The sequence below is a fragment of the Haliaeetus albicilla genome, chromosome 3 (genome assembly GCF_947461875.1).
Source record: "Haliaeetus albicilla chromosome 3, bHalAlb1.1, whole genome shotgun sequence".
NCBI lineage: Eukaryota > Metazoa > Chordata > Aves > Accipitriformes > Accipitridae > Haliaeetus > Haliaeetus albicilla.
In genome coordinates this window covers 51,610,214-51,625,179 of record NC_091485.1, presented here as the reverse complement: position 1 = coordinate 51,625,179, position 14,966 = coordinate 51,610,214, and the positions used below count along the sequence as shown (strand labels likewise).

The 14,966-nt window shown below is 43.0% G+C and overlaps 1 protein-coding gene across 1 annotated transcript in view; it reads right to left on the bottom strand.

Annotated features, from left to right (window-relative positions):
* Positions 1-11,091, bottom strand: part of DPY19L4 (dpy-19 like 4) — a 37,218-nt gene extending 26,127 nt beyond the window's left edge. Inside the window, 8 exon segments of the mRNA XM_069779696.1 lie at positions 1,800-1,945; positions 2,786-2,907; positions 4,672-4,762; positions 5,420-5,544; positions 6,519-6,626; positions 10,011-10,347; positions 10,349-10,644; positions 10,647-11,091. Coding sequence (XP_069635797.1) covers positions 1,800-1,945; positions 2,786-2,907; positions 4,672-4,762; positions 5,420-5,544; positions 6,519-6,626; positions 10,011-10,347; positions 10,349-10,644; positions 10,647-10,944 — 1,523 coding nt within the window. The 5' untranslated portion in view covers positions 10,945-11,091.
* Between the last annotated feature and the right edge of the window lie 3,875 nt (positions 11,092-14,966).

The following is a 14,966-nucleotide window of genomic DNA, read 5'->3' as shown; positions in this document are numbered from 1 at the left end:
GAACAAAAGTATCAAGGAAAGCCTAAATGTCACTTCTAGTTATCAGTGTGGCCTTGCAAGCAAACTATTCCTGTGTTAGCTGTAAAGTAATACTGACACAATTTCACTGCTGATACAGGTCACAAATTTAATATCAGCATGGAAGGTCCAATCTTTAGTTATTTATTCAGCAGGTCTCCTTATTAGGTGGCATTTACAGGACTGAAGCCAAAGACCATCTGCCTCCAGCCTTTTCTGGCCCACAACACTGTGTGAGCCGGACGCATCACGCACTGCACGCAACATGCACTGCTTCTGCCAACCTGCACTGTGACAATGGAGCCTTCTTTGGCCATGAGCAGTGCTAAATGGTCTTATGTTATGTCCGTAGGCAGGGGATCACTGCTGTAACAGCAGCTTTTCACATTACAATGAAAATCAGCTCACAGCTGAGAGAAAAGATTCCTTTCAGTTCTCACACAATATGTTTTAAATAAGTGATTTAAGCGGTCGAGCACAACATACTTAGAATCCAAAGTAGTGCTCCCTCATAGCAGCAGCACCAGCAGATACTCTGTCTACAGGGAAAACTCTGCCCAGCAAAACAAGAGATTAAAGACGGATGGGGAGCATGCAGGGTCTTCTCATGGAATGACTTGACAGTATCTGCACAATTAGAGCTGTAGGAGAAAGTTTTAAAAGTGCTAAAGTGACTTAGAAGCACAAGTCACACTTTCAAATGTGATCAAAGGCATCAGTTTCAGAGGTACATAGTCTTCTTTGTGTCTACTATGCTTTTAAAAAGAAGCCTCAAGCTCCTTAATCATTTAGATATTTGAAAGCATCACCTTTTACTTTTACCTCTGAAGCCTCTTACAGAGGCGTATTTGGAGCTTTTTTAACTACTAGACCTTTCAATTTGTTAACATTGTTTAATCTTCTTTGCTGTTGAAAAAAATACAGCTTTATTCACCATTTTTCCTACTTTCTACTGTTTACACCAGCTTGATGAGCAGTATTTTTAGCTACTAATCACGGATTTGGTCATGATGACTTCACACTCCTAAAAGACGCCTCCCAACAGTTCAACTTTAAAGGCATATCTCTAACATTTTGCTCCTCCATAAGTCTTTTCTTTCAAGTGCTCTCAAGCTCACAGAAAGCCCCAGAGCTACTTGGTGACAAACCAGGAGCCTGAACACAAGTTCTCATTGCCCAAATGAGGCTCTCGATTACTGCAGTGTTTCATAAAGGGAAGGAACATTTTCTTGCAAGTGAAATGTTTTAAAATAAAAAAACCCTTGAGATCAGGATCCTCTAAGAAGATTCCACTTTGCACAAAAACCCACTACAAAATGCAGATTAAAAAAAAAATAAAAAATCAAAGACTCTTTACAAGAAAAATCAAGGTCATTTCCTTCTAAGCAACAGAACAACCGTCACAACATTTAGAGCTGGACACAGAGAAGAATTCTGTTTTACAGCAGCTTTGGAAATTTGTTTTCATTCTTCACCAGCACAAAACCAAAACCTTCTGAGGAATGTTTTTGCAAAATGGAATTGCGTGAGAACACTCCTGTATTCACACACATACATCAAGTCAGTTCATCTAGCAGTGTGGATGGTTTGGACAACAGGAGGCCTTTCCATTAATAAAAGCATCATGAGAATGAGTGCATCTCTGGGAAATGTTTTGTATTCAGCATAAGAGCTTGCTCTCAAAATGAGAACACAAAGTTTAATAGAAAGCATTTCAATCCGCTCTAATATTTTAAAATGCCTTATTCACAAACTAGATTGTAGAAAGATGTTTTTCTTACCTGTTAATAATGAACCATGCTACAGTCAGCATTCCTGCCAGCCAAGTCCCACTCATAACCCAACTGGTTACAAACAATGCAGTCACATAAATTCCCTGCAGTCCAAAAACTATACCAATGTAGAAATACACTGGTTCAATAACTTCCTGAAATTACAAATAAAAACGAAGAGACATAGCGGCAACTGAGCTGAAGCTGGAAATGATTACTATTTACTATTTGCATACTGCTAACAGTGTGCTAGGTGCTTTACAAACAGGTAAGAGACAGCCCCTATTCTAGAAAAGTATTGAGCATGCTTTTATTTTGGGCTCAGGGAGAACAAAGCAGTGTGAATTAAAAGCACACTTCAGGACTCAGCTTGCTAGTGCCATGATTTTTGTATTTGTTTTAGCATGAACATTGTTATGTGTCAGATTTAATAAATCTATACTGCAGTGAGATACAAAGTTCACAGGACTACTGGAAGAAGTTATGTAGGGGAGAAACTTGGAGAAGTAAAGATGTGGCAAAAACGGTTCCAAAATTAATAAAAAAAGAAAGGTAAATGAGAGAGGACACAAGTATGCAGCATAAGCAGAACAAAGCCTGAGCAGAGCAGAGAGAGACAAAAGGTTTATCTACAAAAGTGTTTTTCTCTTTTATCTATATGGGAATGCCTAGAGACAGGTACCACTATAACAGACTTCTGTACTCCGAAGGAGCTAACTTTCCTGTTTTTAATGGATAGCACAGATACTCTCCAAATTTCTAAGCAGTTTGTAGAAGTAAAGAATAACAGACAGAAAAGTTTAGTGCATATAAACCCCCAAAATCCTATGCCAGAGACTGATCATAATTGAGGAGAACCTGGATCTGGTGAGAGGCGTAGCTCAACTCATTCAGCAAATATTGCATGTGTTTATTGTATACAGCATAGAAAGTCTCATACACACACACATACACAACCACAACGAAAGCACAGGAAGTAGGAGAAATGCACATACTTCGCTACCAGATGCTTGATATAAAACACTGGCAATCAACTCTGGGTACAAAGTCATTTGCTGGACTGCATTTATCGTCTTCAGTGATACTGTCTTATTGTTGTGTGTCAACTCATAAACACCTGTAGACAAAAAAAAAAGTATTATTCTTGGAATCACTTACTATTGCTGTTCTTAAAAGAGGTGAAAGCATACTCAAAAGTAGGGGGAAACAGACTTGACCATTAAAGCTACTGACTGATTCACCACTCCTAATTTTAAAGGAAGGAGAAATTTCTGTGCCAGATGCCACTCCACCGTACTAATTTAGTGACAAAGTTACTACCATTTTCTGATCTAGTCTTTAAATAGAAGGCCCAAAACTAACCAGCTAAAGCGCAGTCTTTTCAGTAACCTACTGATGCAGCCCTGGAACCAGCTACCTACAGATCACCTTCACAGGAGGTTAAGAAGTGATACAAATACCTAATAGGGACAAGCAGGATGCATTAAACCCATCTCCACAAAGAGGTCAGATATGATGGCCTTGTCACCATTTTCAGCCCTGTGTTTCTGAGACTTCTGAGAATCACTCACTCAACACAATACGCCTTTGTATGGGATCAAGATAAAATTGAAGCTGGCATACTTGAAGGATACATGATTCTGAGATATTATATTTAAAGACTTGTCATTACTTAGGACAATAGAGGGAAGAGGAAAAATAATCCAAATTAGAGGGGGGGGGGGGGAAAGGAACAAAACCCCCAACAACAATGCAACAGCCAAACAAGCTAACTGCTTCCATCTCTGAGTGTATCTTGGTGTGTGGTCTGCAGCTGGTTCTCTGCAGGCCAAACCAGGTCTTGCAGGACTTATAACTGGGTCCAGCACAGCTATGATACACCTTTGAAAACTGCGTGCCCCCATAATACCTAGTAGACACATGAGTCTACCTGTTTGCACAGGCAGCATGCCTGGACGAGGCAGTCTATCTATTCAGAGCAAGGGTGATCTCCCCAGAGATAATGAGGAACTGACTGTATCGAAGACCCATTATATATTGCTGACGTGCTACACATCAGCTGGGAAACTGTTTAACCAATAAAACTATACATACAAAGTTTAACTGGCTTCAGATGAGGTTTCACAAGGGGACTGAACTAATTCAACGGCTGACCACTGAGAGATAGGGCTGTTCACTCCCTCTTCTGGAGTTCTCGCCTTTTCCCCATGCTAGCCAGCTGCCCTTCTGAACTCACTAAACTAGCATTAAATTGTTCCATCTTCTTTTCATTGCTTTAGTTTTCTGCTGGTTTAGGGACCTAGGGTGAGTGAGCTCTAGAGCCAGCGCAGGATAAAGATCAGGGGTGCAAAGGAAGGAGAGACCATGGCCACCCAGTTTGTTCTCCTTCCTTTTGATTTCTGTCCCCATCACTCAGTGCTCATCAACATCTATTCATCATAGCTGACAGGAGTAGAAACCTCTGGCAAGGACAGGATGGAGCAGATCAACTCTTGACAGAAACTGTTCCATCTTCTCACAGAGGATGGAAAACAGTAATTTCCATCCCCCACTCCCAGATTAAACATAAATTATGCTTACATGGCAGAAAATCCACTATGTAGCATAGGCAAACCCAATGATAACTTCCATACGGGGCAGTATGAGAGTAATATTAATCCCACTGCAAAGTAGTGATTAAAGGCGATCTGGTGGAATACAGGATAGTTAAATATTGTTTTTTTAAAAGGCACTGAAAAGTTAGGACAGTTTGCAGTTTTTAATCTGACTGATATACCTGTATAAGAGTATAAAATCAGTCTCCCCAGTCTGCAGGAGGTTTTTTACTATCTCCAAACGGAACAGGACTTTTCAAGGTTAATAAAACAAACAGGGTTTGTACCTCTTTCAAAGGAAGGAGCCTTTAGCAGTTCTTTATAGAATGAGTAATAAATGGCGCTGTCACCCTGAAATGTAATTTCTCGTTCAAGTTCCTAGAAAAAAAAAAAATATATTCACCTCCTGCAATCTCTTCCCATAGAAGACTATATATTTTCAGATAGACTGGTTTTGTAATACAGCACTTGGTTATGACTCTACTGTACATCTTCAAAGTATTCCACAAAACATTAATCTTCACAGCACCTCCGTCAGGTATATAAAGGCCTCTATAACTTAGCAAACATGCTTGGAATCAGAGCAACTCAAATCTACATCATAAGTCAGCACAAGATCCACAGGATCCTTTCATATTCACAAACCTGAATTTCATTCAACTTTCCATACTTCACTAAATAATACAGTTCTTAAAAAAAACAAACCCAAAACATACATTCCTGTTGTTTAGCTTATGCAATCCCAGTATGCTTCAGTTTTTTCTCCAAATTTTAGAAAGGTATTTCAATTATAAAGGGTGGCATGGAAAAACATACAAAAGCATGACAAGACAAGACTACTGGTAGTAGGAGAAACACTTAAAAAAAAAAAAGAAAGAAAGAAAGAAAACAAAAAAAAGAGACTATATCAAAGACAGAGGCCTGAGCAAGAGGACACAGGATTCTATAAGCAAGTAGTTCCAACCTGACATGGATCAGCTTTGATTTCAAGGATACAATTTGGCTTTTGTTTCAGTAGTTTAACTTTTTCTTTACCTGCCTGCTGGAAAACCAGAATTTCCGTTCATGATATGTTGAGAGGTACACAGCGTACATCATTCCACTAGTGACTGCCGCAAGACAGCCAAAGAAAAGTTTCGCAAAACGCTGAATTAACATATCTGAAAAGGGACAGCGAAAAAGCTAAAATAGTCCAGAGGATTTAGAAACAAACAGTATGCCCTACATATGACTCATTTCTGAACAGCAAGTAAACTTACTAGCATCCGAATTATCACACCATCAGCAGCACAGATACATTGAGAACTCATTTGTTACTCCTGTCCTGCAGAATTTTCTTTCCCAGTTGTTACCATTGCTTCATACGACTCTCAAAAAAAATACTCACACACTACACTGCAGATTTCTCTCCATGCTAGTAAGTTTCATTTTCAAATGAATTCCAAGAAGAAAAAGTGTCTTCCAAGTAAACAGAGCAAACTCTAAACCCAGAACACCACAAACTTCTTAGAGGCATTAACAGAAAGAGGTGGCAATACAACATCTAGCATCAATACCAACACATTCTATTCTCCATTCTGTTTTTAAATATGAGAGGAAGGAACTAATCTGAATTTTACCAAACTCATTCAATGGGTGTCTACTTCACCTGTAGCTCCTTCAAGTTAGTACGCATTTCTAATATAAAAGTTTTTGGTAGCTCGTGAGCACTTGCCTAAAATTACACCTGGGTTTAGTTCTGTTTCTTGAAAAGCTGTAAGAACTTTTTGTCTGTTCATGTTTCAGTACCATTACTTCACGCCTTTCAGCTCCCCAACCAAAAGATCACTCCAGGCGCAATTAAAATATTTATTTGTACTCAAATAGTAACAACAGTAAGATTCTTAACCCATCTGCCTCTCCCCTCCCCCCCGCCCCCAACCTGAAACAATCCAGAACTACCGTTTCACTCTGCAATACATAAAATGTCATTATTAAAGAATTCTAAAGTGCATGCCTGTTTTTTCTTGAAACATTCAAAAACCTAATTCAAAATAAGTCTGTTATAAATTACTGTGCTACAAATATCTTCCCATAAAATGTTAAAGAATAATGAAAAATAAATCAGAAGTTGGCTAAAAATTCTGTAGCTTACACTTTGGCGATCTTCCCAGCTTTGCGTTTTCTTTGTTTCTCTCCTCTGAAGCCATTTTGTCAGATTCTGTACAGTTTTGCTTCTTTCTCTGTCGCAGGTCTGCTGCCCCTGAAGACATTTTTTTTTAAGTTATTCCAACACAATACCTAAAATTGCACTCTGAGAAATGCACACAGCAGCAAGTAACAGCCAGTAATTGCTACTGATTTAATCCCAGAGCAGATATATTTGACAAAAAGACTCAATTAAAGTATGTCATATGCCTAACTAAAATAATAATGTAACAATAGAGAAATCAATTTGTATGTTATTCCTTAGAAAATCCAATAGTTTTCTCCTGAGGCCATACTCTGGGATTACCCAGAACCCAAACTGGAAGCTAACTGGTTTATTCCATGGTGAATGTATTACACAAATGAAGGAAAGCAGTAGTTTAGATAAGTTGATAGAGACACTGGGAGAAATTGGTGCCAATTTCATTGTACTCTCATCCTGGTTTCATGCTGCTATAGTACAGTAGTGTACTAAGCACATTATACTGTAATACATAAACTGGGCTTGTCCATTACTTTTAAATTGAGCTGCCTGTTATTCATATGGTGAAAGCTTTTATAAAGCAAATATATGGTACTATAAAGTAAATATATTGCTACTTTTTTCCAGATCTACTGGAACTAAGCAGATTTATGAATTTTTAGTCTAACATATAATTAAAAAGCCTAGTCTGCTAGGCCATGTAGATCACATCACAAGACTGAGGGCTTCTTTGGCTTCTGTTAAGTTTTCTGTAAACAACAGCAGTTTGAAGCCCTGGCCCATTTATTTTACAGTCTGAAAGGCAACAAGGCTAATTCACAGAGTGTAAGTCTCCATACAGAAGGACTCATTGCCAAAAGTCTGTTATAATTACTATATTAAAGATGACACATTTATGTCATTTAGAATTTATGTCATTTAGAATTGCGATGAAAAGGTTTAACTGTAACTCATGCTCCAGATTTTTTAGCTCTCCAGTTTGACCTACTGTGCAACATTGCTTGAGATTTTGTAGCCACTGATTTCCTCTGGACATAAAACAGCTCTTTTCATAAAGCCATTCAACTTTAAACTTGAGGTGTCAATCTTCACATCCCACAACAAGCCTTTTAATTACTCTGGTTGCATATTACTTCAAGTCTAAACCAGTCTACTTTTAACTCCCAACTTTTAAATCTAGAAGTTAGAAACTAGAGATCGCAATATAAATAAACTGTTAGTGGTGTCTGCCTGTATCAGGACACATGTATTTGTGTTTTAACAGAATTTTCAAAGCAATTTATAAGTTATTCTGAGCAAATCAAGACTTCAATGATAACATTTTTCATGGAATGAACAGAAAATGCCTATCTTCTTAAATAAGACAAGAATTGGAAATATATTGAACAAAACAAGGTTTAGGGTGTTTAGTATCACATTTATCATTCTGTCAATCCAAAATGAAATATACACCAGTATCTCTTCACGTCATGTATACGAGTTAATCAGCAACACAAACACTAAGTGCACTGCACTGAAAAGTCACTTGTACCACACAAAATAAAATGGGGCAAAAACCCCTAGATCACCAGAATGGGTAGATACGTGCTTGGAAAGACAACTGTATGCCCTTGTCATAAGCAACAGCAGTGAGAACACTGGAGGAAAAGGCATTTCTTTCGCTCTTCTGGCAGATAAGTAAGCCATATTAGAAGTGTAACACACTTATGAAGTCTAGACTTACCAGCAGTAATAGAAAATGCCCAAAGAAAGAACAATTTAAAATTCTAATTCCGAAACAACTACATCTCAGTCAGCAAATGATCTTCACCTCAGTTTTGAAGACTGCTCAACAGATTCCCCCCCTCAAAGCAATAACAAAGAAGGATCCAAGTATGCTACTTCTGTTGCATTTGCAGCTGCCTCAAACAAGAAAAACGCTGTTTCCTCTTCTATGAATCCTTTAAATGGGGTGAAATGAAAGTCAAACAAGGTGACAACTAAAAATAATCTAGGATTTTGAACTGATGACACAGCCTCCAGTACCTCTCTATCCAGCATGCAATTTTTCATGAGATTGCTTTCTAGCTCTCTGGAAGTTCCCAGTGCATTTTTTTCCAACTCTTGTTCAGACAACATACATTCCACTTTTTTTGGTGTGTATCCATTGCTCCTGTGTGCCACTATATTAATCCATTTTTCACCTGCAAATTGAGCACTGCCTGCAATTCTTGTCCTCTCATCTAAAGAAGGATAAGATAGAGCTGGGAAATGTTTAGAGAAGGGCCATGAGGATGATCAAAGGTGTGCAATGGCTCCCATACAAGGAACCAGGAAGCAAGCTGAGGATGCCTCAGTCTGGAAAAGAAAATGACCAAGAGAAACATGCCGGAGGTCTACAAGGTAGTGAAGTACACAAGCAGGCTGAATAGAGAGCAGTGATTCACCTTCTTTTCTAATACTGGAACAAGAAGTTATCAAACAAACCCAGTGAGTCAGGCTAGAAGGAACCAGTTCGTTGCACATTGCCTTCATGTAGACCACTCCTACCCAAAGAATGTTCTGTAAATGAAGAGCTTACACAGATTCAAGAGAAGATGGACACATTTGTGGAGGACAAACAACCAAAGACTACCAAATACACAGAAACCATGTCCAGCTCAGAAAGTACCCCAGGTGAGAACAGCTGGGAGGCTGCAATATACCATGGGACAGTATTGCACATGCTTGTTTTGCTCTTGCATTTCCCTGGGTGCCTACTTACAGTCGTGTTTCTGCCAATTTCCCCAAGAAAACTAAATGCTAACTCCTAGGGCCCACGAAGGGAATTAGCACAAAAGAGACCTAGAGAAAAATAATTTTATGGGGGGCTAAAAGGGAAACGAGGGATGTGACAGACTTGAAACATACAGTCGGGGAAACGGAAGGGATGCCAAAGAAAAAGCACGCTCACAGAAGCGCCCACGAAGCTGACGGATGCTGCCCGGCGGGCTCTGCACAGGGGCAATGCCGGGTGAGGGAACAGAAACAGACCCCAAGTTTCTGGGCTCCCATCCACCCAGCTTCCTCCCGCTCGGTGCTGCAAACGACGGGCTGCCCTGGGCAGGGAAGAGGAGGCCTCGTCAGCGGGGGCCGCCGAGGGAGGCCGACTCCGCGTCCCGCAGGCAGGCGCTTTACCTTCGTACCGGCGCTGCTACCCCGGCACGTACCTGACACAAAACCGCGAGCCCCAGCCAAAGCCACACTGCCGACCTGCGCCAGGGGAACCGGCCCCAGGCCCTGGCCCCAGCCCGGCACGGCACGGCAGGCGCCGGCCAGGGCCGCACCGACCTCCCGACCTCCCTCCCTGCCCCCCAGCTCCGCGGCCTGAGGCGGCGGCGGCGGCCCCGCCGAGGCGCCCGTTGGGCGCGCGCCCCCTCACACGGTACCGGCGGCGGAGAGGGATAAGGGTGACACACGCGCCGCCACCCCCCTCACCTTCCTCCATCGCCGGCCTGCGGCCCCCGCCCGCCGCCGGGGCCCCCCGCCGCTCTCTCCGGGGCGACGCCGCCCCGCCTGCGCTCCTGCCGCCGCCGCCTGCCTCTCGTCGGCCCCGGGGGCGGGAGCGCTCTCGCATAACACGGCGAGCGGAGCGCAGCGGCCCCTCACTTCCTGCCGCCCCGCTGTTGGTCCCGCCGTCGCGCGTCTTCTGCGGCGGAACTGTGGTAGCAGAGCGGAGGGGGGCCGGCCGGAGCGCAGCGGCGGCGTACCGAGGCGTACCGAGGCGCGGGCAGCCAGCTGGCCCGCGTTTCCGGCGGCGGGGTGCCGGCGCAGGGCGGGCTCCCCCTGCAGCCGGCCCCGGCCCCGGCCCCGGCCCCGGCCCGCTCCGGAGGCGCGAAGCTCCGACCTCCTGTCAGCCCGCCTCGCCTCGCAGCCTTCAAAAGCGCCTTCCCACGGGCAGCGAAGTGCTGGTCCCTGCCGCCCCCGCCTGCCAGCCCGGCTGCAGAGGGACCGTGCCCCTTCAGAGGGGCCCACCCAGGCCGCAGAGCATCTCCTGGGGGTGCCTCTCGCTCGGAACCCCACCTGCCCTCTGCGGAGAGCCTCCCTCCGTGGAAGGGGAGGCCTCCCCCCTGCACAGCATTATCAGAAGAGTCCAGGCTCGATGGTCGTGCACAAAACCCTGGGCCAGCTGCGAGGGCCTGGTGAGAGAAGTGGTTGGTTGGGCCTTGACGCATACCTGCCTTGGGTTCCTTTTTGCATCGTGAGGAACTACCGGAGCAGGGTGCCAGTGCCCCGCTGTCGCAGGGGCTGTACAAGTGCAGGACAAAAGGATGCCCCCACCCCCGATGAAGTTACAGTTCGCTTTTGGGAAAATGGGCTGTGTTTGGGTAAAGGGAGGTCAGTGAAAGAGCGTAAGGAAGAGATGAAGCATCCTTATGCAGTGGAATAGGTGGGCGTTTCAGCATACCAGCCACCTAATGATTACCGTGGTTATTGTCAGCACCCTGGCAAAAGAAGCATTTGGAGGGATGGGGTAATTTCATGAATGTGAGCTGGGTATGCCTTCAGGGCATAAAGGATAGCATGGAAAAGTGTTTTCTGTAACTTAACAAAAGACCTGGGGAAGCCGGTATGTTCACTGATGGATGTGGTTAGAGTTAGTAGCTAAGTTAGGAGGACAGGACTGGTGATGAAGGATCTTTAGAGTGAAGTTACCTAGTTTACCCTTGAAATGACAACAGATAGGGGCTCAATGAAGAGATGCCAAGAATGGGGTGACATGGCTACAACACCACCCATTGTTGTAAACAACATCATGTTGTTGTAACATTGCTGTAAACAAACACGTTTTTTATTGCAGGAGGCCTTACGGGCTCCCCCACTCAAGACCTTCTCATTTTGGGGAGTCTGTGAAGCACAGCGTTTGGTTGCGCCAATCCACAAGTAGTGCTGCTGCGAGAGGGAACATGTATCACCCTGAAGCAGTAGCAGCTTGCGTTTTTGGTGGTGAAAGTCCTGAGTTCTCGCCATGACAATAGGCTGAGCTGATTATATACATGGAGCCAGGTTCGTTGCAATATGACAATCCCCTGATTTCACAGCTATGGCAACGTAAGCTACTCCTATGCTGCACATGGGATGCCAGGCCAGGGCAAAGGCTGGCGCCTTCCCTGACCACTGCCTGGGGGCACAGCTCAGGAGGTCCCCCTAAGAAGGAGTCTTGCTAATACTGATTGCATTTGCCACTGCGGACACCTGAATGCTTCACTCTTGGGTTGGGATTGTCAATGACAGAAGTTCTCACCCTGCCATGCCCCAAAATCCACTTGCAGATCTCTGTGGTGGGCTGAGGGCTCAGGGCTGAGTGGGCTTCTTGGACCACAGAGGGAATTTGTGGTTTAGTGGTTGGCCACAGCCCTCAGGAAGGCTGGGGAGGACCTCTAAGCTTTGCCCAAACCTGCTGTGCAGAGATAAGATAGAGACTGCTGGTGCAAGACCCAGCCCAGGGGGAAGGGTGCTCCCAAGCAGCATGTTTTCCAAGGAGCAGCGTGTTGTCTCCTTCCCAGTGTCTTGCTAGAGCTCTTGGGGATGGACTGAGCACAGGCACGGGCTTGAGTTGGCAGGCAGCCATTCAACGGACCACAGCTGTACTACAGGCTAGCCTTCCGTGTGGGATTTACCTCCACTCATCATCAGATGGTCAGGGTGAGTTCTTTAATAGGTCGTGTATAAGGCCCCATGCATTAAAAGTATGCTGAGAAGCTCCAGAGTCTGTAAGACTGTGGTCTTAGCGGAGATACTCTAGCAAATCTGGAGAGTTGAGGCAAGATCTGATGCTTAGCTAAATCAGCTTAGATTTTACTCTGTCTTTGGTCAGACCTGTAATGTTGAAGGTTTGGGATCTCTAATGATCTGGGGCACGTGTGTGGAGATGCACCAAGGTTCACTACCAGGGTGCAGACATTGTTCCCTGTTGAAGTGCTCTGGACTAAATTCTGCCACCCTTTGAGGGAGTCTTGCCCTGTACATGAACTGCCAGGTTAGGATCATCATCTCTGGGAGCAGGATGGTATTGACCAAATATCGAAAGGTTGCTGAAGGCACCCGGCTATTTGCTAACTAATAGTTTAGAAATAACCAGAGTGAAATAACAGAGGTGGCCAGGATCTGTGCTGTCTGCATGTCATCATGTGTGTGTGTGCAGAGGGAGTTCTCCAGGTACGGTCTGCAGAGGGCTGCGCTGCCTGGGCTCAATTTTGGGTCAGGAGGCTGCGACCCCGGCAGCTCTTCAGCTGACCCTGTCCCGCTGCAGGAATACATCACTGAGCAGAGCAGCTGGGCTTATTTAAACCTCTCAGAAGTAAACCGTTGGAGGATCTATCAAAGAGGTCTGTAGGAATCGCCCCTTGGGGACTGCACATCTTCTAGCATGTCTTCTGATGTGCAGTCAGGCCAATGGCCGATCAACTGCTGGGAAACTGATTTGGTTACTTGTCTAGCAGCTGCAAGGAAAAACTAAACTGATTTGTGTGTCCTACAAATTGTGAGTGTAAAATGAGATTTATAAGTTTCCTGGATTTTTTAATAAAATCTAAAATACTTCTGCAATTGTTGATTTATTGGATAGTTAAAATAGTTGCTTATGTTTTTAATGATCCATAAATTATCCATCGCATTTTTAATGTAATTGGTTTTGATCTGGTTTATTTTTTTTCATAACTTGATTCAGTTGTAAGTTACCAGAATAAGCACAAATAATCACTGCAATCAAAACAACAATAATAATTTTAAATATTTGTACTCAGACAATCAATACATGGACAGGAATAAAACAAATGACTACTCAGTTATGCTCTAAATTTTGTTTTTCTTAAGCCTTCTTTGTACCTCCTGTTTCATACTGTACCTTGTTACATTTCTTGTGCTACACCATTTTTCTACTGATGCTCCAGCATATGGATCATCCCACACCTTGAATTCAGTAGAACTATAAAAGCACATCAAGTTATTTACATGCACAACTGTAGAGATAGCAGAGAAGTGAAAAATCCAGCCTGCTCACTTGGTTTTCATTTTTTTCCAAGGCCTTCTATGGAAAAATTGCACAGTTGAAGGTGGGAGAACCAAAAATCATCTTTCATGCCAGTTTCTTTCTCACAGAATGAATATGCTGAAATAATTTTTAGAGTAATGTTGAAAATGTTATTACTGCTGTGCTTCAATCTTCCAAAATGCTTTCTGTAACTAATATTATATGAAAGTTATTTCATTTGACAGCTTATTATTTGCCCTAAACATTGTGCTGTAATACATTACAATGAATAAATATGGGGATGTTGTGTTCTTTTTCCAAGATTTCTCTGTACAAACATGCATCATGTATCTGCATGATGACATTCTTTCTCTATTTACATATTATTTCTAAGCCCTACAGACATAACTTTCCTTTTTGTTTGCAAGTCCATGATATTGATGCTTTCTAGTTTAACAATCTTTCTTTCTTTTAGAGATGTCAGGAGGCAAACAGACACAGATGTACCTTAGCATAAAGCATTAATACTTGGCATATTTGTCATTACTCAAAAGTAAAGAATGCGTACTTGTTTATTTTGTAAACAAACCAAGGTGTGGGTTTTTTACATTATATGTTTTGTAGGATTAATTTTCTGGCTTCTGATTTATGGTTCTGGATTATCAGTATCCTGAGGTTTTGCTTATTTTAATTATTTCAGACCCTTCCCTCCCTGAAGCTGTATATGTTCTACCAGGATGTAAAAAATAATGCCTACATAAGTGTTTGTGGGACCAAAATTTTGCACTGTGCTCTCCCACCTCATATGCGGAATGCAAGGAAATAAATGGGGTGATGTTGGGGGATAATGACAATATGGAAGCATTGCTTAAAACTGGACCTAAGAAGTCAGAAAATTAAACTACACAAACCATATAGAACCATATAGAACCTTTGGGATTTTCCCACCTATTTAATTCTCTTCCTACTCTATCTCAGCACAGCTTCCAGTGCTTTTGATCGCTTCAGCTCCTGCCTGCCTTGCCCAGGATAAAAATGAGTCAGGTTCTATTGCCACCTGCTTCATTGTAAAACTTGGTTAATATCCATTAAATTAATGGAGCTGATTTAGATTTGTGCACTGAAACTAAGCTGGGATCATTGAAACATGTTTTGGCTCTGTTCTCTCTTTTCTTCAAACCTCTGGTGGTAAATCCACGTTTTGATTTCCACTGGGGCCTTTGTAATTGTTTTTTGTCCCCCCCAAAACAGAAGACACTACTGATGTGATTACTATGACCATCTTCCTCTTCTCTTTTGTCTTGTACCCTGCCTCGCATATTTACCATGTCTTCAGTGATTGTCCTGGTTTCAGCTGGGATAGAGTTAATTGTCTTCCTAGTAGCTGGTACACTGCTATGTTTTGAGTTCAGTATGAGAAG